The following is a 25,130-nucleotide window of genomic DNA, read 5'->3' on the forward strand; positions in this document are numbered from 1 at the left end:
ACAATGAAGAATAGCTCCCGCTTGACGCAACTAGAGAAAACTAGTGTGCAGCAACAAAGACCCAACACAGCCAAAAAAATAAAAGAGCTGGTCACCAATTTGCTTTGATTTAGAACTTTGATTTAGAAGGCTAAAAAAATGAATACAGTTCTTAAGATGAGCCTTGATGCTCTTAAGTACTGTATCAAATATGAGAAAAACTCAGGAATAAATTCATTAAATTCTCAAGGAATAAACACAAATATATACGCTGAGCTGAAACAAGACTATGCTTAAGTTAATTACTAGTGACTGAAGTTTTTCATTATTTAGTATCTTAAGCACAAAATGTTAGGCTCTGCTAGTGGTATGTTCCTGACATATTACACCAACACAAATAGCCAGCAGGACTTCTAAAAACACACAAATCAATTTGATAGTCACTAATGTCTCAAATTGCATACAGACACACAAACACATCGTTTTCTCTCTCTCTTTCTCACTACCCAAATCAGTCACCCAGGTAAATTATTTTAAAATTCTCACAGGCACACTGAAGTGCCTTAAATTTTTGTTTAGTTTTAAATTATTAGGTATATGAGATAAATTAATTAGTAAATATTAATCTTATGCATCAAGCAACAGTGATCCTGGTTAAGATCAAAACACTACAGAAGTTACAGATATAAACTGTAGGGTGTTTCCAATAAAGCTAATTAAGATCTAAATAGAATTAAACTTATATTTAACCATAGTTTAAATAGCTTGACTACTTTCACTCAAAGTATTTTTTATTTGGGATATTATGTTTAGACTCTTGCAATTTTTGATCTACAAAAGGACAGTTTCAGGGACAAACTGGTGGTGGTTGCTTTTTAATACATATTACATTTCCGTTATTAAATTTTGACTTACCTGGAAGGAAGTAGCACTAGAAAAGTTCTACTGAAGTCCTTCCTAAAATTCTCTCATGTCTTCCTCAGGAACATAGCTATTTTAAATGTTGCAATGGGGAAAACAGTATTTGGGAACCCAGGGGGTAAAGTAAGAAAGGAATAGTGAAGTGTGATACAATGGAAGTTTCATTGTATTCCTATGGGAAGTACTGGGAATTTAACAATCAAGCCACAATTAACCATTTTCTTTTTTCTAATGCAGACACACTTTTTAGTTTACCTAAGACACAGTAAAGAGTACATCCTCCTTTTAAACATCTTTTCAACTAGTGCCCAAAATCCTTTGACCAACCCTGAAACAGGAGAACCAAAATCTTTATATTAATACATTTTATTCTCAATATCTTCAAAGATGTATTTGCCTTTAAATCATTTCTAAAATTATTATATTAACCAAGGATCAGTACCAATAGTATCGATAGGTAGTTTTATATGACAAATGCTCACTAACATTCTTGATTTTTTATTTACTTTCATTTTAATCAAATCCAAATTATTCCTAATTTCTTAGAGATTTTATTTAACACCTTCCAGGTGGTTCTATATTCTTATGCAATCAGCTGTTCCCAGAAAAACTGAATAATAAGGAAACATACCTAAGAGAGGAGCTTGGGAGATTTTTTTGGTTGGGTATGTGTGTGTCTGGGCGTGTAGGCCTGGGGAGAGTGGCAGAAATACTAATTTGCAATACAGAAAAAACAATGCCATTCACATGGTTCTAACAAAAGTGTCTGACCACCCCCACCCCCACCCGCAAGAAGCCCTTAAATTGGGAGATCAAAAGAAACAAAATAATTCCCCCAGCGTATCACCCCCTAAATACAATAAAGAACAGCACAGGAAGTGGCAAAGTTTAAAATAATGCCTTTACTGTTAGGACTAGTATGCTGTCATAAGCCACAATCCTTTTGTTTTGTTAAGTTGTTGATTTTCAATAGAAAACACAAATGAACATGTGTACAAGTTCCAAAGTGGACACATCACCTCTGAATTTGGTATCAAATAATTAAATTTATTTTTCAGATATCAAATCTTCATATTTTAAGTTTTTTCCATTATTTTAAACTTCACTTGAATCTCTAAAAAGCTAACTAAGTTGTACTATATGTGCAGTTTAATCTTCTGTAAGATGTTATCAAATTAAACTCTCAGCAGTTTTAAAGAAAAGGGAGTTATTACCAGAAAAACTCATTAAGATCTGACAATCAAAAAGGCAAATAATTTCAAACAGACTAGTTCGGTAGGCAAAATTTATACAATTATTTTTTAATACTGTCTATGTATAACCATTTTCATAAGTAAAAAAAATTAATTTTTTATATCATACTATGATTGATTAAAAGTACTTATCTTTCCAGTTAAGTTTTCAACTTTGAAAAACTACAAATTAAGTTAAACTAAATTTTTTTGTTTCGTTAGATTATCAGGCTGCTCTCAAAATGACTTTAATTCATTACATTAACTTAGGACCATTTTTTTCAAAATGCATATTTGAGTGTACTTAATGGTACTAACATGTAAATCAACTATCCAAATCAAGATCTTCTCCTGTCTGCAATATCTTGGTTTTTAAAAGGTAAGTGCTACCTTTTTTGTAGCTTAGCACATCAAAAACAGGTATTTAAAAGAGAAAGTTTAATTCTAGCTTATTTATTTTAAACAACACAAAAGTGAAACCTAAAAATAACATTTTATATCCCTCAAAGACAGTTCAAGAATTACTTACCCCATACACCTGCAGCTAAAGATTTATTCTGATTTGGTTCTCTCTCATACTCAGGATTTAAAGATGGCTGAAACAAAGTTGGAATAAAAAGAATACAATAAATGTTTAAACTGCTCACGTTTAAGAAAAAAATCCTTTTAAAAGTAATCTCAGGGACTTCCCTGGTGGTCAAGTGGCTAAGACTCCATGCTCCCAATGCAGGGGCCCAGGGTTCGATCCCTGGTCAGGGAACTAGATCCCACATGCTGCAACTAAAGATCCCGTGTGCCACCACTAAGACACGGCGCAGCAAAATAAATAAATATTTTTAAACTAAAAAAATAAAGGTAATCTCAAAACTATACGGAAAAATCTGACATAATATAATGAACTCTTAACTACTAAACACTAATTATTCATAAATCTTACTTTCTGCTTATTCTGCTAACAATTAAAATGGTTACTATCTACACTCACTCCAAGTCGAAGAAAACAAAGGAAGCGTCTTTAAATATTCTCCTCATCCCCACCTACGTGAGGAAAAAGTATGAATTTTTTTTAAAAAAAGCAAATGTTAAGAGAATGTAGTCTTTGCATCAATATGAGAAATCATCCTTTCTTAGCATAACGTCAAGAGCAGGGAAGAGGAAAATCAGACAATTAATTCCTCAACTCTTCTGTTAGGTCTGCATCACTGAATGTTTAGTTAAACATGCTCATTTTCAAAGCAAAGTACAAATTTATATTTCAAAAAGTGATGCTCAGGGTATTAAAAAGAAAACTGAGGTGAAATGCAATTGAGCTATTTGTAATGAGGTGCATAGACCTAGAGTCTGTCATACAGAGTGAAGTAAGTCAGAAAGAGAAAGACAAATACCGTATGCTAACACATATATATGGAATTTAAGAGAAAAAAAATGTCATGAAGAACCTAGGGGTAAGACAGGAATAAAGACACAGACCTACTGGAGAACTGACTTGAGGATATGGGGAGTGGGAAGGGTAAGCTGTGACAAAGCAAGAGAGAGGCATGGACATATATACACTACCAAATGTAAGGTAGATAGCTAGTGGGAAGCAGCCACATAGCACAGGGAGATCAGCTCGGTGCTTTGTGACCGCCTGGAGGGTGAGATAGGGAGGGTGGGAGGGAGGGAGACGCAAGAGGGAAGAGATATGGGAACATATGTATATGTATAACTGATTCACTTTGTTATAAAGCAGAAATTAACACACCATTGTAAAGCAATTATACCCCAATAAAGATGCTAAAAAAAAAAAAAAGAAAACTGAGGTGAGCCCTGAATGTGTACTCTAAAGCTAATCTTATTAGATGTTTACTCTCTAGAAAAGGGAAATTGTTTAAACTGCTATGAAGAATAAAATGACATAAATTTATCCAAAGTTTTAAAAAACCACACGGTGAGACACAGGAATATAAGTAGGAGGGAAGAAGGAAGAAGACTGGGGAAGGGGAGAGTTATGTACAAAAAGCCTCACAAAATGTAAGGATTAAAAATAATTGAGGGACTTCCCTAGCGGTCCAGTGATTAGGACTCCGAGCTCCCAATGCAGGGGGCCTGGATTTGATCCCTGGTCAGGGAACTAGAGCCTGCATGCCGCAACTAAAGATCTCATGTGCTGCAACTTAGACCCAGTGCAGCCAAATAAATAAATAAATATTTTATAAATAAATAAGTAAATAATTGAACCTGTCAAGTGTGATCTCTGTAGAAAATGAGCTGTGCTGATAAACTCTAAGAGAGACTTGATGCTTACATAGCACTTACAGAAACCTCATTTGTATTAAAATTATAAGAAACTTACAAAATCCTCAGCCTCAAACTGTTTGCGTTCTCTCTTGTCTTCTTTCCTCCCCGTTTCACTGTCAGGTATGCTGTTTTCATGTAGGCCCTGGCTTTTTCCAGAATGAAAAATACTGCTACGAGAACGGGAACTTCCACCATGGTATCCCCCTCGATGATTTATGTTTTCTGTACCATTTCTTCCATGTGTACGCCATCCATTTTTTTCTTTCCTTCCAAAGTTACCTTTATTTAATAATCGTAAAGTATTATAAATTCAAAGAAGATGGTTATGCTTAAAGATTTAATCACAATCAAAACATTCTTATAAGAATGTGAAGAAAATTATTCTTAAACTCTACTGTTCCTTAGCAAATTTTACCTCCATTAGGACGTCCAATTCCAGAATCAAAGCCATCTGAAGAGTTGTGTCGTCGACGATTCACATCATAACGATTTTCTGTCCATGAAAAGTTTTCAGAATGCTTTTCAAAATTCAGTGACGACTGAAACAGATTATAAGCATACAGGTAAACATACATATACAACTTAACTATAACTTGAAAAACTAGTAATACTCTGGTTTAATTTATTTCCAAGAATTTTAAATGGTTAAGAAGAACATTTTATAGTTATTTTCAATGTGTTTGGTAACTGGTAACTTATGAGTTCCATTGTTCATCTATTTTTTTCTGCCTAACAGAAACAACAGCACCACTCTGAGCTCAACAACTATATTTATCCAAAAGGTAAAAGACCACTGTAAGGAAATCAAAGCAAATATAGTACCTTCTTTTATAACAAAATGTAATATTGTGTATCACACACTATTTGATTTAAATAGCTCAAGGTTTTCTTCAACATCAGAAAATTATGGCAAATGAAGCTAGTTCTATTTTAAGTTCTGTAGATTTATTTCCAAACTCCTCTTCTCCAAAGCAAATGTTTTAAGAAAAAGTTATCAAAGGAAGAATGCGTAAAAATGATTTTAAAGAATTAGAAATGTATAAAAACATAAAAACTCACAATGATTCATAAAGGTTGCTGTTTTTCCCCAATATTAATCCACTAATCTGATAAAATCACAATCAGAACTCCAGAACTTTTCTGTTTTAATGCCCTGACCATTCTTCTGGATTGTACTAGTATTAAAATTCTCTCCAGAACAAAGAGTAGGGTTCCTCAGTTACAATACAAACCCACTGCACATACCCATTTCATCCAACATGGCTGCTGTGGGACTTAACTGATGCAAGTTCCCCTACTGCCCCTGGCTTCATCCTCATGCTGCTTCTGTGCATGGAAGGTAAAGCCTTTGATTATCTGTCTTCTGCCAGCATCCATGAAACAACAGTAACAGGCTAGCTTGCTAAGCTTTTAAGTAGGGTAAAAACCCAAGCCCTTCACAGATCCTAACAGTTTTGGTGATGAGGATGTCACACTCTCAGAGTTAAAACCTTCTAGAAAAAGAAAAACAAGGGTATGGTCTCTTGGGCCAGACTGGGGCATAGGAGAAGATTCTCCAGGATCTGGCAGCAATTGCTCTCACCCAAGTGATGGGTGGAAGTAAGGGTTCCTCACTGTTTAGCAACCAAGTGGCAAGGCGCAGGACTGAAACAAGGTGTCCATACAGTGCTCTGATTGTTGCAAATCTCCTCTGAGTAGAAGGAAGGGATGTATTGTCATGAGATGGGCAAGGGATGTATTGTCACTGAAAGGCAATATGGCTGTGGCAGCAAGTCAAGAGGTCTCCAAAGCGGAACAGCAATGAATATAGAGAGTTTTGGAAAGACTAAAAACATTAGAAGTAAGTTTTTTAAGGCTGAACTGCTGCTACTACTGGAAACAAAGAAAAGGCAGAGCAGAAGTATTCTGTGCTCTTCGTACTCCCTGATCCCTTCCTTCCCCACATCAAACTCGGCTGCTTTAACAAGAAAGTCAACTGTGCAAGAACTTAAGGAAAGAAAGAGACAAACTCTTTTAGTTCTGTTGCACACAGGTACCCAAGACACCATCCTAACCACTCCCATGGAGGGGAGACGGTACTAAGCATAAGAGTGGCTGAAAGTTTTCAGTATGGGGCAAGCCATGGCAGTATGGCACATGGGGGCATGAAAGGTCCCAGCCTGATTGTTTGCTGGGGCCAGGAGGTATACAAGAGAGAAGGCAACACCAATCCTGGCTTCAGAAGCCAGAATAGCAAAAGCCTCCAAGCCACCCATGCAATTTCCCAAAGGGGTAGGCTTTCTCTCCACCCTGTACTTTCCCACATTCCAAGTTAAAGAAATCATGTAATCTCCTGAAAGCTTAGACTGTAACTCTGATATGCATGTACTAAACTCCTTAGTCTGTGTCCCCATAGCGGGAAAAGGCACCCCAGTGCCCCAACGTGGCCAATAGTTTGGAAAAAACTCAGCAGTAGGAGAGAGAAATTAAAAGCAATCTTGCAGGGCTTCCCTGGTGGCGCAGTTGTTGAGAGTCCACCTGCCGGTGCAGGGGACACGGGTTCATGCCCTGGTCCGGGAAGATCCCACATGCCACGGAGCGGCTGAGCCCGTGAGCCATGGCTGCTGAGCCTGTGCGTCCAGAGCCTGGGCTCTGCAACAGGAGAGGCCACGACGGTGAGAGGCCTGCGTACCGGGGGAAAAAAAAAAAAAAAAAAAAGGCAATCTTGCAGGTGGGGCTATTAGGCCAACTCAATGTACTGTTGTGTTTTACAGTTAGTGCTAATGTTACATGCTTGTACTGAAAATGCTCAAGATTCTCCCATTCAGGAAATGTCACAGGTTGACAGGTGATTCCCATCCCCTTCCAAGTGGTCTAATAAAAAGCACAGCTCCCAGAAGAAAAGAAAAGAAAATCAGATTATGTGGCTGAAGACTTGACGGCTCTGGAGTATTCAGAGAGGCTATTTCCCAGTACCACAGTGCCATCTGCCTGACACACGCACCAAGTACACTCCTTTTTAAAATGGAATGCAGGGACTTTCCTGGTGGTCTAGTGGTTAGGATTCCAGGCTTTCACTGCTGTGGCCCAGGTTCAATGTTCAACCCCTGGTCGGAGAACTAAGATCCCAAAAGCTGCACAGCCAAAAGAAAAAAAAGAAAAAGTGGCTCTTGCCCGAATGCTGAGCTCTTATTGAAAGCAAACAACTCAAACTAAAGACTCACCAATAAAGTGGTACACCAATAAAGAGCCCAAGAGGGCTCCTGACAAAATGGAAATCGTGTGTTCAACAGCACAGCTGGCCTAGCCCTAGAAGTGGCAACTACACTTTGGAGTAAACTTTATTCCTCCGCCTGTCACCTGTAACAAGCCACTATTTCAATAAGGCTCTCAAATCAGAAAAGTTCCCTTAAACGCCTGAACCTGGCTCACTGATGCTTCAACCAAGTTAAAAGATGATGGTGCACACAGCAGCCATCCAGCCCCAACAACTCTGGAAAACCAAATGGGTTAAGTGCTAATCAGCTACACAGAATAAAATAAAAGCTACGACCCTCACCTTAGATAATATTCTTAAGGACAAGACATTTTATATTTTTCTAACTCTTGGACTGTTGCCAATGGCCTAGTCATCTTGTCACCTGAAAAACTATAGACTAGCAGATTAAAAACATCTCTTTGGGGTCATACACTGTGGGAAATTGCAACTGTTGCTGAAGCAATCTGAGTCACTCATGTTGATTCAGTAAGTCTTGCTGTCTGATGAGAGTGAATGGCACTGAGAACGACTGAAATTACAATGCTGATCAAGTCTTTGGCATACCACCTAGATCCATCATCACACCAGACATGAAACACATCCACTATCATAGACTGGCTACAAAATAAAGGACTTTATCTTTCTGATGCAGAAGCCACCACTGCATGCCAACTTGTGACTCCTTGCCAAAAGTTGGTCCGTTTTTATCACTGTGAAGAAGACCGTATCACATGAGAACTACATCAAACCTTTGAATACTTCATGGAGCTCTCAATGGAGTCTCACTACCACTGAAACTTTTTCAGGCTACACTGTTACTGCTGCAGCCTGATGGGCTAACTCTGGTCACACTACTGTGGCTCTTGAAATTAATTCATGTAATGTTTTTGGCATATTCCAGACCACTAACAGTCCACTAACAGTACATCTTCTGTCAAAAAGGTCATCCCTGCAATGAGCCAATATTCAAAGTACTCAATGAACATTCTATATTCCCCATCCACAAGTACTGACAAGCATTTTAACACATCCCTCATCTCTTCTCACATCTTAGTAAGACAGTCTGGTCAATGAATGCAGCATAGCCAAAAAAGGATCATCTCCTCTTAGCCACTTCCTGGGTAATAATCGGGATGAAATAAGTGGTGAGTTATGAGATTATACAGACCTATATTAAAAATTCAAGATTCTGCCCGGATTATCTTGACATGATGTTTCTTTCTTTCCCCTAAGAACAACTGCAGGCCAGGCCACCCCTCAGGCTGATGGCCAACCAAAAAGGAATTCAAACAATCTGGTTTGGCCACCTGGATTCTCTTGTTGAACTGGCATGGCCCTACACATACAATGACCATTTGCTTATGTACACTTCTCACCAAGTCCCCACTACAGTGTCCAATGTAGACCAAGGTGAGGGTGAGACACCTTTATAATGGGTCTCTGAAAATCATTTTTAAATGCCCCTCTCCTAGTCATGTCCAGTTCCTCTAGATAAAAAAATCTGGGTGCAGGCTTTCCTGGTGGCGCAGTGGTTGAGAGTCCGCCTGCCGATGCAGGGGACGTGGGTTTGTGCCCCGGTCCGGGAAGATCCCACATGCCGTGGAGCGGCTGGGCCCGTGAGCCATGGCCACTGAGCCTGGGCATCCGGAGCCTGTGCTCCGCAACGGGAGAGGCCACAACAGTGAGAGGCCCGCGTACTGCGCAAAAAAAAAAAAAAAAAAAAAAAGATAACCTTGCCATGGGCCAAATATTCAAAGTACTCAATGGACATTCCATATTCCCTACCTGTACAATCTGTTTCATTCTGACTAATAAAAATTCATATGATTCTCTTAACACTTAAGTGGTCTTAGGTTATGCCATGTATGGCAACTGAGGTTGCAACTAGTGATGACACTGTCCATGTTTCTTAACCAAACCAGTGAAATAGTAATCCAAATCAAGTTTAACAACAAATTGGAGTGATCTGTGTCCCTTTGGACAAAATGGAGTGATCTGTGTCCCTTTGGGTGGTATGTTTGTAAAAGGGGCGGGGGGGGGGGGGGGGAGGATAAGCCACAGAATGTCTTCTATTGAGGATAAGTGTTGCTTTTTGGCCCATCTTATTGCCCCTATAACTGTAGGTAATAACACCAAACCTAAGGTCAGTTTCCCTTGAGTGGATTTCGGGGGTGGGGGGCACATGCTGCGCAGCATGCAGGATCTTAGTTCCCTGACTGGGGATGGAACCTGCACCCCCTGCAGTGGAAGCGTGGAGTCTTACCTTAACCACTGGACTGCCAGGGAAGTCTCTCCCTTGAATGGATTTTAATGGATATAACAGAGTGGTCTTAGACCATATACTGGTTGGCTGAAATAAATCATTTACAGGTTTCCCCCCGCCCCCCCCAGTTATTCACAATTGGCTAAATCCTGGTCTCACTCACTGTGCTGTTTGGGACACTGGTAGTAGCCTTCATTAAATGCTGTGTAAAACAAATTAAATGGATTTGGTTCTAGCCTCTGTTTGTCAGATTAATCAGAGTAGCTGAGTGAGTGGTACAACCATGTGAAAATTCAAGTTTGGCCAAAAACATGTATGGCTGATGGGTGGACTATTGGGACAGGCAACCCATCAAAGGCCCTGAGCATCCCTGCATGTTCTTATTGTATGCCAAGAATGCAACGCCTTGACAGCTCTTTGTATGGCTCATTTCTCAGGGTTATGTTCTCAGAGAACATTGAGGAACAGGTAATGTCCTACTCTGAGACAAAGAGCAGGCTTATTATAAATGCGGTAGATTTCCCTCAGTGCAAGAACAGCATCCACCTGGGCCCCCTCCGTGTCAACTCCCAGAGGTTTTAAGGGACATGAAGAACCAGTGCCACAATCACGCTGTACTGCTTGTTGTGCTAAGAGTAATAAAGCTCTCTGGGACTTCCCTGTAGTGCAGTGGTTAAGAATACACCTACCGAGCTTCCCTGGTGGCGCAGTGGTTGACAGTCCGCCTGCCAATGCAGGGGTCATGGGTTCGTGCCCCAGTCCAGGAAGATCCCACATGACGCGGAGCGGCTGGGCCCGTGAGCCATGGCTGCTGAGCCTGCGCGTCCGGAGCCTGTGCTCCGCAACAGGAGAGGCCACAACAGTAAGAGGCCCCTGTACCGCAAAAAAAAAAAAAAGAATACGCCTACCAATGCAGGGGACATGGGTTCAAGCCCTGGTCCAGGAAGACCCCACATGCCACAGAGCAACTAAGCCTGTGTGCCGCAACTACTGAGCCTGCACTCTAGAGTCTGCGAGCCATAACTACTGAGCCTGCACTCTAGAGCCCACGAGCCACAACTACGGAGCCCGTGTGCCACAACTACTGAAGTTGTGGCACTATACGCACCCTAGAGCCCATACTCTGCAACAAGAGAAGCCACCGCAACAAGAAGCCCGCACACCACAACGAAGAGTAGGCCCCAGTCGCCACAACTACAGAAAGCCCACGTGCGGCAACGAAAACCCAATGCAGCCAAAAATAAATAAATAAATATAAATAAATTAAAAATAAAGCTCTTTATCTCTGACCCGGAAGTCTCATGTCTTTTGCCAGCATCCATGAAACAGTAACAGGCTACCTTGTTATAGTTACCTTGAAAGTAGGATAAAATTTCAGACCCTTCACAGACTCTGACATATAGCCAGCACAATAAAATATGAATAAGAAACACAAGTAAGAGGACTGAAAATGCAGAGAGAAAACTGATATTATTTGTGAATGAACGTTTTTCCACATTAAAAAATCCAAAAGACATTAGAGTAAAAACTACTTAAGTTTGCTAGAAACAATACTAACACAAGAGACAATATATCTGCAACAAAGACAATATGAAAGCTTTTTAAAACAGAATTTAAAATAGCAACAAGTACTATAAAGTACTTGAACATATATCTAGTGAAATACATGGGAGACAAAAAAAGAACTATGTGACTTTACTTAAAACATTAAAGATCACACACACACACACACACACACACACACACACACACTTCCAAAACCAATCACCCCCAAAAGGCAACCCAAAAGAAAACAAAGGATGTGAACAAGCAATTCAAAGAAATATAAGCCAATAATATCCAAGAAACAGTGAAAATACATTTCACAACAAAGATTGGCAAAAATGTTAACTGATAATCTGACAAAGTTTTGGCAAGAGTACAAAGTAAAGACAACAGTTATGCACAGCATACAGGGGTATATATCTGCATACCACATGGAAGAGGAATTTAGCAATATAGAACTAAATTCCGGCAATTTTTCTTTTAACTATAGGTTAAAGCCTTGCTATTCAAAGTGTGGTCCACAGACAAGCAGAATCAACAGCATTTTAAGACTGTTAGGACTAGGACCCCATTAGAGACCTACTGAAATTAGAATCTGCATTTTAACAAAATTCCCAGGTTATTTTCATAGGCATTAATGTTTGAGAAGCAGAGGCCAAAAGAATTCTTATCCAGGACTTCCCTGGTGGCACAGTGGTTAAGAATCCACCTGCCAATGCAGGGTACACGGGTTCAAGCCCTGGTCCAGGAAGATCCCACATGCTGTGGAGCAACTAAGCCCATGCACCGCAACTACCGAGCCTGCGAGTCACAACTACTGAAGCCCGCGCGCCTAGAGCACATGCTCCGCAACAAGAGAAGCCGGAGAAGCCCGTGCACTGAAACAGAGTAGCCCTCGCTCGACAACTAGGGAAAGCCCGTGCACACAATGAAGAGCCAATGCAACAAACAAACAAACAAATAAAAGAATTCTCATCCATGTATACAAGGAGACAGTACATGAATAGTCAATACAGTTCTCTCTAAAGTAGCTTAAAAATATAAACAATCTCAAATTAATGAGACAAATGAAATGTGATAGAGGCACAAAACAGAATACTGTACAGAGTTTTAAGATAATTACAGCATATCTGCAGATATCAACAGGGGAAAAAAATCTCAGAGATATAATGAATAGAAAAACAAGGTGTAGACATAAATGATAATCATTTATATAAATGTTTTAAATATACAGAATAATACTATTTATTGATATTCACATACTTAGAAATGATATAAGAACATGCATCGAGAATACCTCTGGGGAAAAAAATGAAGACAGAAAAAGGACTGTGATGAAGCATACAGCAGACTTCAATTGTTTATTTCTAGAAGAGATACAGAACTAACATGACAAAATGTTAAGATGTGACTCTTGGATGGTTAAGTGTTCGTTTAATTATTCTTTATGCTTCTTTGCATGTTTAAATATTTTATTAGAACCATCCACATGGTTCTTTTAGAATTATCAAGACAAACACACTGGAGGGAAATATCTGCAGAATATATAGCAAACAAACCCCTCAATATGAAAAGAGCTATCACAAATAAATCACTAAGAAATAAATTAAATGAATAAGCAAGTTCTTAGAAACAGTTCCTAACGCAAAAATATGCTCAACCATAATAATGCAAATCAAAACAATGAAGTGCCATTTTTCATCCAATTTCACAAAGATGAGAAAAATGGAATAACATCCAGTGTTGCCAAAACTGAAAAAACTGATCCCCCCTTATAAAATTTTTATAGGATTGTAAGTTGGTACAACCTTTTTGGAGAGCAATTAGGCACTATCTACCAAAATGTATAAATCTTCCAATTTGCTGATTCTGCTGCTAGGAATTTCCCCTACAAATATATAATCAAGAGATGCCCAGGCATTCCTGCGGCTTAATCCATTAATAAGTAACCAATTAATCTCTGTAAATTCACCCAATAGAAGGTTACAGTTGACAGTTGAACAATACAGGGGGTTGGGGTACCGACCCTCTGTGCAGTCAAAAATCCATGTATAACTTTACAGTCGGCCCTCTGTATCCACAGATCACACAGTACTACAGTACATATTTATTGGAAAAAAATCCACATACATGAACACAAGTAAGTCAAACCCATATTGTTCAAGGGTCAACTGTACATAGCCACTGAAGAGTTAGATACCCATGTACTAAGTACAGAAATATACTGGAGATGCTATCCTTGAAGAAAAAAAAAAAAGCAATTTCATTTGTTTATCCAAACCAGGATAAAAATATATTCTGGTGTATGCATAAAAACGTCCTGGTATTTCACTTCTAAAAATTGGTCTACTTAATAATCAAGAAAAGAAAGTTATTAAGCTGATCAATCTTTATAAAGTCAGGGGCTCCTATCCTAATTCTAGCATTTTGGGTCAGGTTACTTATCTCGCTCAACCTCAGTTTCCTCATATGTAAGTCAGGGGAAGAAAACAGTACTTTACCTCTTATGATTTTTGTTAGCCTTCTTGTAAAGTGTTTTACACAGTGATTGGTATGCAGTAATGACTCAAGAAACACTAGTTATTACATTTTAAATCTTTTTCTGAATTCTTTCTCAAAATATAGCACAATTTTCTGATTCTCAGAATACCTAAATCAAAAGTTAACAGAAACTACATAGTAAACAAGAAGTTTCAATGAACTCAACTACAAGTCTGACTACATTTTCTCATCCTCTCTTAGCCTAAAGCACACATTTTCAAGACAAACCAACACTGCTTACATTATTGAAGGAAAGTAATTACAATGTTACTTTTCAAACTGCAGGTCAGGGCCCATTATAAAGGACATGAAATTAGTAGCAATTTGCATTTTTAATTGGAATAAAAAAGACCAAAAGAGAAAGAAGAACACAGGTAAATGACTTTTGTTTTAGTTATATCAATGTGCATTTAAAAACATTATGTAAAATTTCTTACTGGGTCCCAATCAACTGTTCAAAAGCCAATGCCCCACTTCATAGACATAAACAACCACATGCAGTTTAAAATTTCACCACATGATGGGGCTAAACTTCTGCATACCTCAGAAAACTGCTCAGGTGCAGTGCTGAAAACACTGCTACCCCTTAACTCAAGTGCTCCTATCATTCCTTCAAATAACAAGGAAAAGACTTAACACTGAATTGAGGCGGGGCGGTGGTGGGATGAATTGGGAGATTGGGATTGACATATATACACTAATATGTATAAAATAGATAAGTAATAAGAACCTGCTGTATAAAAAAAATAAAATAAAATTCAGAAAAAAACCCCGCTAAGTTGAAATAGAGAACCCAACAGTAATTTAAGTCTATTCTATTTATTCAAGATAAGATTAAAAGGGCTCTGGCAGAAAACAACAGGTTAATTATAACTGAGAATCCATGAATAGTGATTTTGAGCGATACAAACAGTATAAGAAGTCATTACTAAAAGTGTATACTTGTTTATGTTCATCAAAACCCCTTTGGGTAAGGTCTAAGGAGATAGTTTCAAATACTGCTAGTTAAGAGTTCAAACTGATACTACTTTCTGTAGGCAATTTAAAATAAATTAGAATAATTGATCATTTAAAACAGGCAATCCCAAGTCTCAAAATCATCACCTTCATTCATGATCTATATAGCCAAGATCAAGAGTCTGGTTCTAGAAAGCAAGAAGGGTTCAAGAGTCTAGTTCTAGGGCTTCTCTGGTGGCACAGTGGTTAAGAATCCGCCTGCCAACGCAGGGGACACGGGTTCAAGCCCTGGTCTGGGAAGATCCCACATGCCGCGGAGCAACTAAGCCCATGCACCACAACTACTGAGCATGCACTCTAGAGCCCCTGAGCCAGAACTACTGAGCCCATGTGCCACAACCACTGAGCCCACGCACCTGGAGCCCCTGCTCTGAAACAAGAGAAGCCACCACAATGAGAAGCCCACGCACCACAATGAAGAGTAGCTCCCGCTCGCCACAACTAGAGAAAGCCCGTGTGCAGCAACTAAGACCCAACGCAGCCATAAATAAATAAATAAATAACAGGCAAAGTACATAAATAGACAAAAAAATGAAAACAAGTCTTATACTCATTTCAGAGAAAATGAACTAAAGAGAATAAGGAAACAAAGGGAGGAGAAAGAAACTCATATGTATCCAGGCTCTGAAGTAGGCCTGGAAAAAAATGAACCCAGGAAAAGCGTAACTGAGAGCAGCCTGGGGGGTGGGGGGTGGGGGGTGGACACAAACAACAGCAGCAACAGCGAAGCAAATTCCAAGACCTAAACAGAAGAGGAAAGGGGGCAGAGTCTGTTACTAAGAAGTGATCTCAGTTACTTCTCAGTAATAGTCTACATTTCCTAACAGCTATGATCCACTTTATGTCTATGAAATGAAATGTTCAATCATTTTACGAAATTCCAAAATGAGTCCTATGGAAATATTACAGAATAGAAAATGCATCCTAGATTCTAGTCTAGGCTCACACTAATTACATGAAAACAGGCCAATTAACCTTCCAGAGAACCATCTGTATAAAATAAAGTCAGTTCACATGATCATTAAAAGCCATCTTCAAACTTTAAAATTCCCCTGTCCAGGAGAATTTTCTCTCTCCAATGCAGCTTCTTCAATATATTATGATGTGACAAGTCCTTACTGGGGAACAACTTTCCAAATTGTAAAACTGTTCCTATAAGAGCTGTTTCAGTAAACTCTTCTATAAGAACTGCCTGTACCCCCAAAAGGTCCTAGATGAATGCCTTAGCATGGCAGAGCTTGATTAACAGGCAAGCAGATGATCAAGACCCCCTCTTGATTCCTTTGCACTATGGAAAAAACAAAGTGGAAGACAGCTTTTGAGCCAGACAGATTGATTCTAATCAATTTCAAGGTCCCTCTTAGCATGCCTTGTAAGTGGATGACAATTTCAATGTCAAGCAAGTCTTATACAAACTATGTTCTGTTTTGGTTATGTAAAATGAACATTTTTAAATTAGTGAGTCACCTTATACGTAACAACACTGCAAAGTTCTCAGAACTCCTAAAATTTGAGTAATATGCCATTCACAGTCTCATTTATTTGTAAGTCTTCCTATTATAAGAAAAGACTTCAAAAACTTCTGATTTTTTAAAAAAACATTATCTATAGGAAAGTAAGTAAAGCAAGTTATCAGAAGAATAGTATAGGAAAAGGTAAGATGCAAAAGTAATGTGCAATGTACTTACCTGGTTTGAATTTTAAAATGCAGAGCTTTCAAAAGACAACTTTTGAAGTAAATGGTTTAGTATGTTGATGGTATATTGAAATTGACTTCTTAAATAATAAAAACCAACAGATTAAATATAAAATAACTTAGAAAATAATATAAAAAGTATTTTATGACAAAAACATTAAGCTTTAGTTTAACTACATCTGTGTAGAACATGAACTAAACAGAGGCAGACAGAAAGACAAAAAGAAAAGAGAGATGCAAGAAAAAATACCTTTGTTGATGATGGTGGGGTAGGAAAATTAAGCCAGGCTGGAGCAAAGTCATGCTGCGCCATTTAGGTCCAGTCTCTCCAACTCAGCGAAACAAGGCTTCAACACCTCATGGCAAGTCCCTGTCGTATAAAAATAGAAGGTATTAGATCTATACAGCTCCTGGCCAAAATTATCTTCTTATACGTCCTTTAAATTACAATGATCTACTACAAGATTTCAATTATAATGAAATTCTAGAAAAGGCAAAAATATAGTGACAGAAACTAGATCAGCAGAGTGCAGGTGAAGGGCCTGGGGAGGACGGAAATGACTACAAAGGGAAGGAAGAAGTTTTCAAGGGTAATTGAGTATTTATCCTAATTGTGGTGATGATTGTACAAACTATACACTTGTTAAAACTCATCAAATTGTGCACTTAAAACTGGAAATTTTTATTATAAACTATCTCAATGATGCTTATTTTTTTTAATCACAATAGTCTTATCACAAATAGATGAGTTATCAAGTGTCTCCTGATGTGACACAACAGGATGTATGCAGCACTATCTATGTACACAGCACAAGTTACTCTTGCCGCCAACCCTTACAGAATCTGAAATCTGATTTAACTAACAATTTGCAGGAAATTCAACATAGAGAAACAAATTAAAGGACAAATGAAGGAAGTAATCCACCAAATGCAGATCACACGATGAGTCAAATGATCTGGTTTCTTCAACAAATAAATCGCTTTCATAGGCAGAGCAATCAAATACAACATGTGGCCCTTATATAAATCCTTACTCAACCAAGTTTAAAAAGTGAAAATTATGAGTCAAAAATTTGAACATGAGCTGAATATTAAATGACTTTAAGAAATTACTAATCACTTTAGATGTGATGACTGTTAGTGCAATGCTGGTACAGTAGACCCTTAAAGAACAAGGTTTAGAACTGTGAGGGTCCACTTATACATGGATTTTTCTTTCTTTTTTTTTTTTTTTCACTAAATACATACTGTAGCACTTCACGACCTGAGGTTGGTTGGATCCAAGGATGTGGAGCATCGGGTGTGGAGGGCCAACTGTAAAGATTTTCTGACTTTTCAAGTCAGACTTTTCAACCGCATGGATGGACAGCACCCCAACCCCCACCCTGCTCAAGGGTCATCTGTAATAAAAGGACATATACAGAAGTCTTCGCAATTAAATCAATAAATCTGGAATTTGCTTCTTTAAAAAAAAAAGGAACGCTGAATACAGGTGTCACTGAAACAAGGTTGTCCATATGTTTATAAATATTAGTAGAAGTAGGTGTATAGTCTCTCTACTTACACATGTTTGAAATTTTCCATAATTAAAAGGTTTTTTAAAATTACAATCATCACAATGGGTATCCACTGCTCTTGCATTCTAAACTTAACTTTTTGGAAGCCTCTCTCAATTGCATCAATAAAAATTTCAAGTTGCCAGCCCAATCTAAACACAGTAAACTCAGTTTTTTAAAATGAGGGAGAAGCCAACTGGGCAACTGTACTCATTTCAATATAGAGCTTACATATTAGTCAATGAAGAAATCAGATTTTCTGAACATTAATGTCTAAGTTTACTAATAGATGTTTCATATTTACAACTACATAATAATCTCAAAAGTGGAACTTTAAAAAGCAAAATGATCAATACCATTGTTAGTCTTCCTTTTTCAAAATTCTTTCAAATATAAGTAAGTGCCATGGCAGAATTTGTCATACCAATTTCCTACAATACTTTAAAAATTGTCAAGATACTACAGAAACATTCTACTTCTACCCCAAACTGTACTGGTTCATTACAAGAAAGGTTAAGGAAAAAAAAAAAACAAAAAAAACCCTGATACAATTTACCAATACCAATAAAACACTTAAGAAACAAATGCAATATTTTAAGACTGTACCTAAATCAAAATGAACTACACAAAAATGTGGACATTTTGAGCTCTAATTCTACCACCACCATACATTATATTTTAAAGCCTTCTGAAATAAAAATGAAAACTCAAGTGTTTTAGGATGTATAAAAATTTTTATTATCTATTTTGACATGAAGCTAAATACTGTTTTGAGGTGTCTGTGACAGGATGTTACTTTTCCAACAACTTTTTAGAAAATTTTTGTTGGAAACTCTTAAAATCATAGGTCCAATAACTCAATGAGAATGAAAAATTATTTTTATAACTTGTTCCAAATAAAAATTCACAGAAACTCCGAAGAACCTAAATAAAATAAACAATAATTTAAAGCTTTTTCATTTTATACAGGGTCTCATCCCAAATGATGGTTAAATAAGAAGTTATATTCTAAAACTTATCCCTAGGAGGCAAACTACTACTACTGTCTCTATTTCTGCAATGTCTTTATGAATTCTAATTCAAATCGAGTTCTTACAGAATAAAGCATGGATAGCTAATGGCATAGGTTTTCCTGTTCTGAAAAAAGGTAAAGAGCAATACTAGCTAATACTAGGACATTTATACAAGTGTGTGAAAGGATCAGGATATGCTATCCCCAAAATATGCCACTTTGACATAAGAAAAATTCTGAGCTGAAGGCATGTGAGTTCCTGAAATCCCTTACCTACCTCAAAGCAGAGCCTCCCAAAAGAATTTATTAATCTCGTCCCCTGGAGTAACTCTAATCTTCTCCTTTTGGGAAACAAACAAACAAAATCCAGCACCACCACACACAGACATTGCCACAAACCCCTAAGGACCCAGTTGTCTATCTCTTCTCAAAAGTCATTTGCTTTTTCTGTTAAGTATCCTTTTTCCCTGTGAAGTTAGGTATAGAGATCCCAAATTCTACTCATCTCTTTGAGTTACTCATCTCTAAATACTGCCAGGTGTGAGGACACGCTAATAAACTTCTGTTTGTTTTCTCTTGTTAATCTGTCTTTCCTCAGTCTAATTTACAGGGCCCCAGCCAGAGAACCTAGGAAGGTAGAAAAGAAATTTTACCCCCTACACATATAAAAGCAAATTAACGTTTAAAAGCTCCACCCTATCCATTTTCTTTTTTTTTCTTTGAATTTTATTTTTTATACAGCAGGTTCTTATCAGTTATCTATTTTATACACATTACTGTATATATGTCAATCCCAATCTCCCAATTCATTCCACTACCACCATCCCCGCCTCTTTCCCCCTCCATTTTCTTTTAACTGTGCTTTATGCCATCTGATTTCATTCCATCTTCCTCTCCCTGTATGTTATAGGCTGAACTGTGTCCATTCCCCAGCCCCCCTGCCCAAAATTTCATCATGTTGAAACCTAACGTACCTCAGAATGTAGAAAGAAAGAAGGAAAGAGAGAGAAAGAGGGAGGGAGGGGAAAATGCTGCCAGTATGAAAATCCTAATTTCTCATCTCACCCAATTTACAACTTGTTCACCACTGATAATAAAAATCCACCAGGGGAACACTGGTTCTGAAATAACCCAAATCGAAACTCTATACGTTCTAAGTGTACATGCCTGACTTTAAAAAAAAAAAAAAAAAAAAAAAAAAGACCACTAACTACTTAGAAGTCCCAAATACAATTCTTTGAATTGAAAACTAATATACTTCGGCAAGAAATACACAAATAGATGGGACTTTCCTATTTCTGGTAATGTTTTACTTCTGAATCCACAAAATTTGTGCCAAAGAATGAACATCAAACTTACATCTTTATAACGGTTTATATTTCAGATAAATAAGCTTTAAAAGTCACGAAGCCTATCAAAAACACCCCAAATCAACCAATGGCTAAAGCATTCTAACTAGAGGCAGAATACAGATTACTGTTAAAAAAAGAACATGGGGGGACTTCCCTGGTGGTCCAGTGGTTAAGAATCTGCCTTCCAATGCAGGGGACTCGGGTTTGATCCCTGGTTGTGGAACTAAGATCCCACAATGCTGCGGGGCAACTAAGCCCGCACACCGCAACTACTGAGCCTGTACCAGAACTAGAGAGCCCACATGCCACAACAAAAGATCCCACATGCCACAATTAAGACCTGACGCAGCCAAAAATAAATAAATATTTTTTAAAAAAAGAAAAATAGAACATGGTCTTCAGAGTCCAACAGGCCTGGATTCAAATCAGTTCAACCAGTTACTAGGCTGAGTCTCAGTTTCCTCTCTTCATTAAAATTAAGATAACTACTACTTACTTAACTTATAAAATTCATCCAGAAACATGTTAAAGTTATTTAAAAAAAGAAAAAAGAAAAAAAACTAGTACCCTTCACCACCATAATGGTTTTATAACAATCCTTGAGTATGGTTAAGTTTTTCCATCATTAAACAGCTAACATTCCTTCATTAGGAAGGCAAGAACCAGAAGACCACTATTCATAGTCATCTTTAGTTCTCTTATTGGTAAACCTGTGGAATACTCCTTTAGTAAGCTTAGTTTAATACATTAACAGATTTCCTTTAAAAAGTAGTCTTCTTCCCAATTCAGGCCTAAAGCCATTATACAGGGCAAAGCAAAGGAGCCAAGGGTCTAAAACTAAGTGTTAGAGCCAGAGTAGGGATGAGAGGGTATCAACACATGGAACTGGCCCAGCACAGGACATCAGCATCAAAGCAGAGCAACAAAGGACATCCATGAAGGGACAACCAGGGATGGGGCAATGAGCCCAAAAAGAGTGAGGAAGGCATCCATGCAGTAGAAAGGAAGCAGCTAGAATAAGGAGTTATAAGACTAAGCAGGGAGAGAAGGGTATCCACATGGAAGTGGCAGCTGGGGCTACAATAAAAAATTGGTTATATACAAGGAAAACCATCAAATAAATATATTTAGAATGATGAAAGCTAGTAAGTTTCATACTGTTAAAGACAGTAACTAATAATGGAAAGGATGAAAACTAGAGTGAATGATGTGTTGTACGATTAACACAAGTCACATATTAATAAATACTAATATTCATATATATCATAAAGATAAATATTTCTGGTTGTGTGTGTGTGTGTGTGTGTGTGTGTGTGTGTGTGTATCCCTCCTCTCCCCCAGCTCTGCCCACTAAACAGGCCAGGCCTGAGCATAGTGACACTCCAATAGCAACAAGCATACTTAACATCCAGGTCTTGTCTTCTAAAAACCATTTTCCAATAAAAGAAACCAGGGCTTTTTTGAGAAATGAACAGCTGATTCCAGGGCTAGGAAAAGATGACAAAGTAAGTCTGGAATATTTTTTTGTGGCAAAAACCAAGGAAGTGTCCAAATAATGACTGGGAAATATCAAAAGGACACAGAAACCAGCTTGAGTGAGCTCCCACTGGTCAAATCAGGGACAATTTGAGCATTAAAAATGAGAAAATATATGGGAAGGACATCAACACAAATGGTGAAATACAGAACTCCAAGAGCCTACCCCTCCACACAAACACCAAAAAATCAAGCAAAATCTGTCAGAACCAACTTTATCAGAACTCAAAAAGTCAAAAGTTTACAACAATTAGGGCAGCACTGAATCAAGAAAATGGAAACTTTAAAATGATAGTAAAGCTTTATGGCATTTTCACTTGCCCTTGACTCACATCTTCTCCGGGGCAAAATGGAGGTTTTGAAGACCCAGTGTAGGGCTCTGGTCTCTGGTTCCAGAGTGAGCAGAGTAGACCTTATTCTCACAGAATTACGTTTGTCTGTGTAAACCTGTCTGGGGGCTACGTGAGGACCGAGAGGCACTTGCCTTTGTTTTGCCTAACAGGGAAGGAAAATGTGTCAAGCAGAGAGCAATCCTCCAAAACACTGTAAGGCAAATGCAGAGCCCCCTGCCAAGGACAGAGGTTTACAATTCAGTGAATAGCACACCCAAAGCCTGGCAGAAAAGGCTGAGAGGGAATTGGTTGGAGGGTGGGGGAGAGTTATGGCATTGCAACAAACTCCCTCATGCCCTATAAGGGAAATGAGAAAACCACACCAACGCTCAGAGCAAGATGGCATGCTCAGAAAAAAAAACACCTGAGAAGGTCCTAAGCTTTCACCCCTGACTGATCATTAGGTTCAGCAAAACCAGTACATGAAGGCTAAGACAGTTATAAACAGTGTGTAAAGAAATGCCCTAACACAGATCCAATAAGAAAAAAGTGGAAGAGTTCTTATTTTTTTTCCTTTCCCTTTATTTTCATTCCCTTTTGGCTCCAGGCATGCATCTGCAACAAAACACTAGCTGACAAGGTAAAGATGGCTCTTGTTTGAAAAGCTCGGAGAACAGAAGTATCCATGGACAGCTGAAATAAAACTGCTATTGTATTGCACTGAAACTACTTTCTGTAACCACTGAACCTTTAGAAAAGCCTTACTAAAGGCTGCAACCTGTCTCAGATGGTGTTGTGAGCACCAAGATGGTTTCTGGCTTGGTCCATGTGTGAAGGATTTGCAACCTTGAGACAAGGTACTATATTGACCCTGATAATTTTTATATTTTGTTCATCATGGATTTTTTGCATTAATTTAAATTTCATTAAAATGTTATTTATCTCAAACAACAACAAAACACTAGGTGATCGCAATCTAAGAGACAGAGACTTCAGAAACTAACCAACACAAAGAATACAGACTTTCAGAAATAGTTTAGAAAAGTCACTAAATGAACACAAAACCAAACCCACAGCAAACAACCCCCAAGGATGGGGAGAAAAAACATTTGATTCCTAAAGTCTCTAAATTACAATATTCAAAATGTTCGATTTTCTAACAAAAATTACAAAGCGTGCAAAGAAACTATTAATAAAGTATGGCCCACTGTGGGGGGGGGAACGTGGAGAGGAGGTTGTGATATTAGCAGACACTGTCCCTGATGATGAACAGACATCAATTGTCTTAAATACAAAGAGCTAAAGGAAACCAGGAGAACAATGTCTCCACAAATAGAATATCACTAAAGAGACAGGAATTACAGCAAAGAACCAAACAAATTCTGGAGCCAAAAAGTACAATAACTGAAATGAAAATTTCACTAGACAGTTTCAACAGCAGATCTGAGCTGGCAGAAAGAAGAATCAGAGAACTTGAAGAGGTCAATTAAAATTATCAGTCTAAGGAGCTGGAAGAAAAAAAAGAAAACTGGACAAAGCCAAAAAGACCTGTGGGACACCATCAAGCACACCAACATACAGATAATGAAAGTTTCAGAAGCAGAGAAAAGGAGGGGGGTAGAAAGAATCTCTGAAGAAATAATGCCTAAACACTTATCAAATTAACTAAAGACACAATATACATATCCAAGAAGCTAACCAAACTCCAAGAAAGATAAACACAAAAAGATTCACACTAAGACACATAACCAAACTGTCAAAAGCAGAGAATCTGCAAAGCAGGGAGCCAAAGGCCAAAGCCAACTGGTGGCATAAAAGGGATCCTCGGGTTTCCCTGGTGATGCAGTGGTTGAGAGTCCGCCTGCCGATACAGGGGACCCGGGTTCGTGCCCCGGTCCGGGAAGATCCCACATGCCACGGAGCGGCTGGGCCCCTGAGCCACGGCCGCTGAGCCTGCCCGTCCAGAGCCTGTGCTCTGCAATGGGAGAGGCCACAACAGTGAGAGGCCCGCGTACCGCAAAAAAAAAAAAAAAAAAAGGGATCCTCAATCAATAATAAGCCACATTGTAATGAACAAAGACCTACTATATATAGCACAGGGAACTATACTCAATATTTTGTAATAACCTATAAGGGAAAGAATCTGAAAAGGGATATTTATATGTATGTATACTGAATCACTATGCTGTACACCTGAAACTAACATGACACTGTATATCAACTGTACTTCAATTTTTTTTAATTTTTAAATAATAATAATATGCCACATTAACAAAATGAAGGAAAAATACCATATGATCATCTCAGCTGCTGCAGACAGGCACTGGACACAATCTAACAACCTTTCATGATAAAAACACTCAACCTGATAAAGAACATCTATGAAAAAACCAGAGCTAACATCATACTCAACACAACTTGTGTATGTATTCAATGGAAAAAGACACATTCTGTTAGGATTAACCATGAAAACATGCTAAGAAAAAGAAGTCAGACACATCCAGAAGCCAGATCACATGTTGCAAAATCCCAGTTTTTATGAACTATCCAGGATAGACAAATCCATAGAGACAAGAAGCAGAGACAACCAGGGACTATTGGGAGGGAGGAACAAATGGGTACTGGTTGCT

At 38.2% G+C, this 25,130-nt stretch overlaps 1 protein-coding gene across 2 annotated transcripts in view; it reads right to left on the reverse strand.

The window, feature by feature from the left end:
• The window catches only part of GPBP1 (GC-rich promoter binding protein 1), a 72,014-nt gene that overhangs the window by 21,366 nt on the left and 25,518 nt on the right, over positions 1–25,130 (reverse strand). Inside the window, exons 3-7 of one of the 2 annotated variants that reach the window (XM_032626730.1) lie at positions 16,963–17,082; positions 4,828–4,951; positions 4,468–4,691; positions 2,662–2,728; positions 1,532–1,591 (exon numbers count right to left, since the gene is read on the reverse strand). In XM_032626730.1, coding sequence (XP_032482621.1) covers positions 1,532–1,591; positions 2,662–2,728; positions 4,468–4,691; positions 4,828–4,951; positions 16,963–17,025 — 538 coding nt within the window. In that variant the 5' untranslated portion in view covers positions 17,026–17,082. The remainder of the gene's footprint in view (positions 1–1,531; positions 1,592–2,661; positions 2,729–4,467; positions 4,692–4,827; positions 4,952–16,962; positions 17,083–25,130) is intronic. The other variant, XM_032626731.1, reaches the window with a different exon arrangement.

Source organism: Phocoena sinus, chromosome 3, assembly GCF_008692025.1.
Source record: "Phocoena sinus isolate mPhoSin1 chromosome 3, mPhoSin1.pri, whole genome shotgun sequence".
Lineage (NCBI taxonomy): Eukaryota > Metazoa > Chordata > Mammalia > Artiodactyla > Phocoenidae > Phocoena > Phocoena sinus.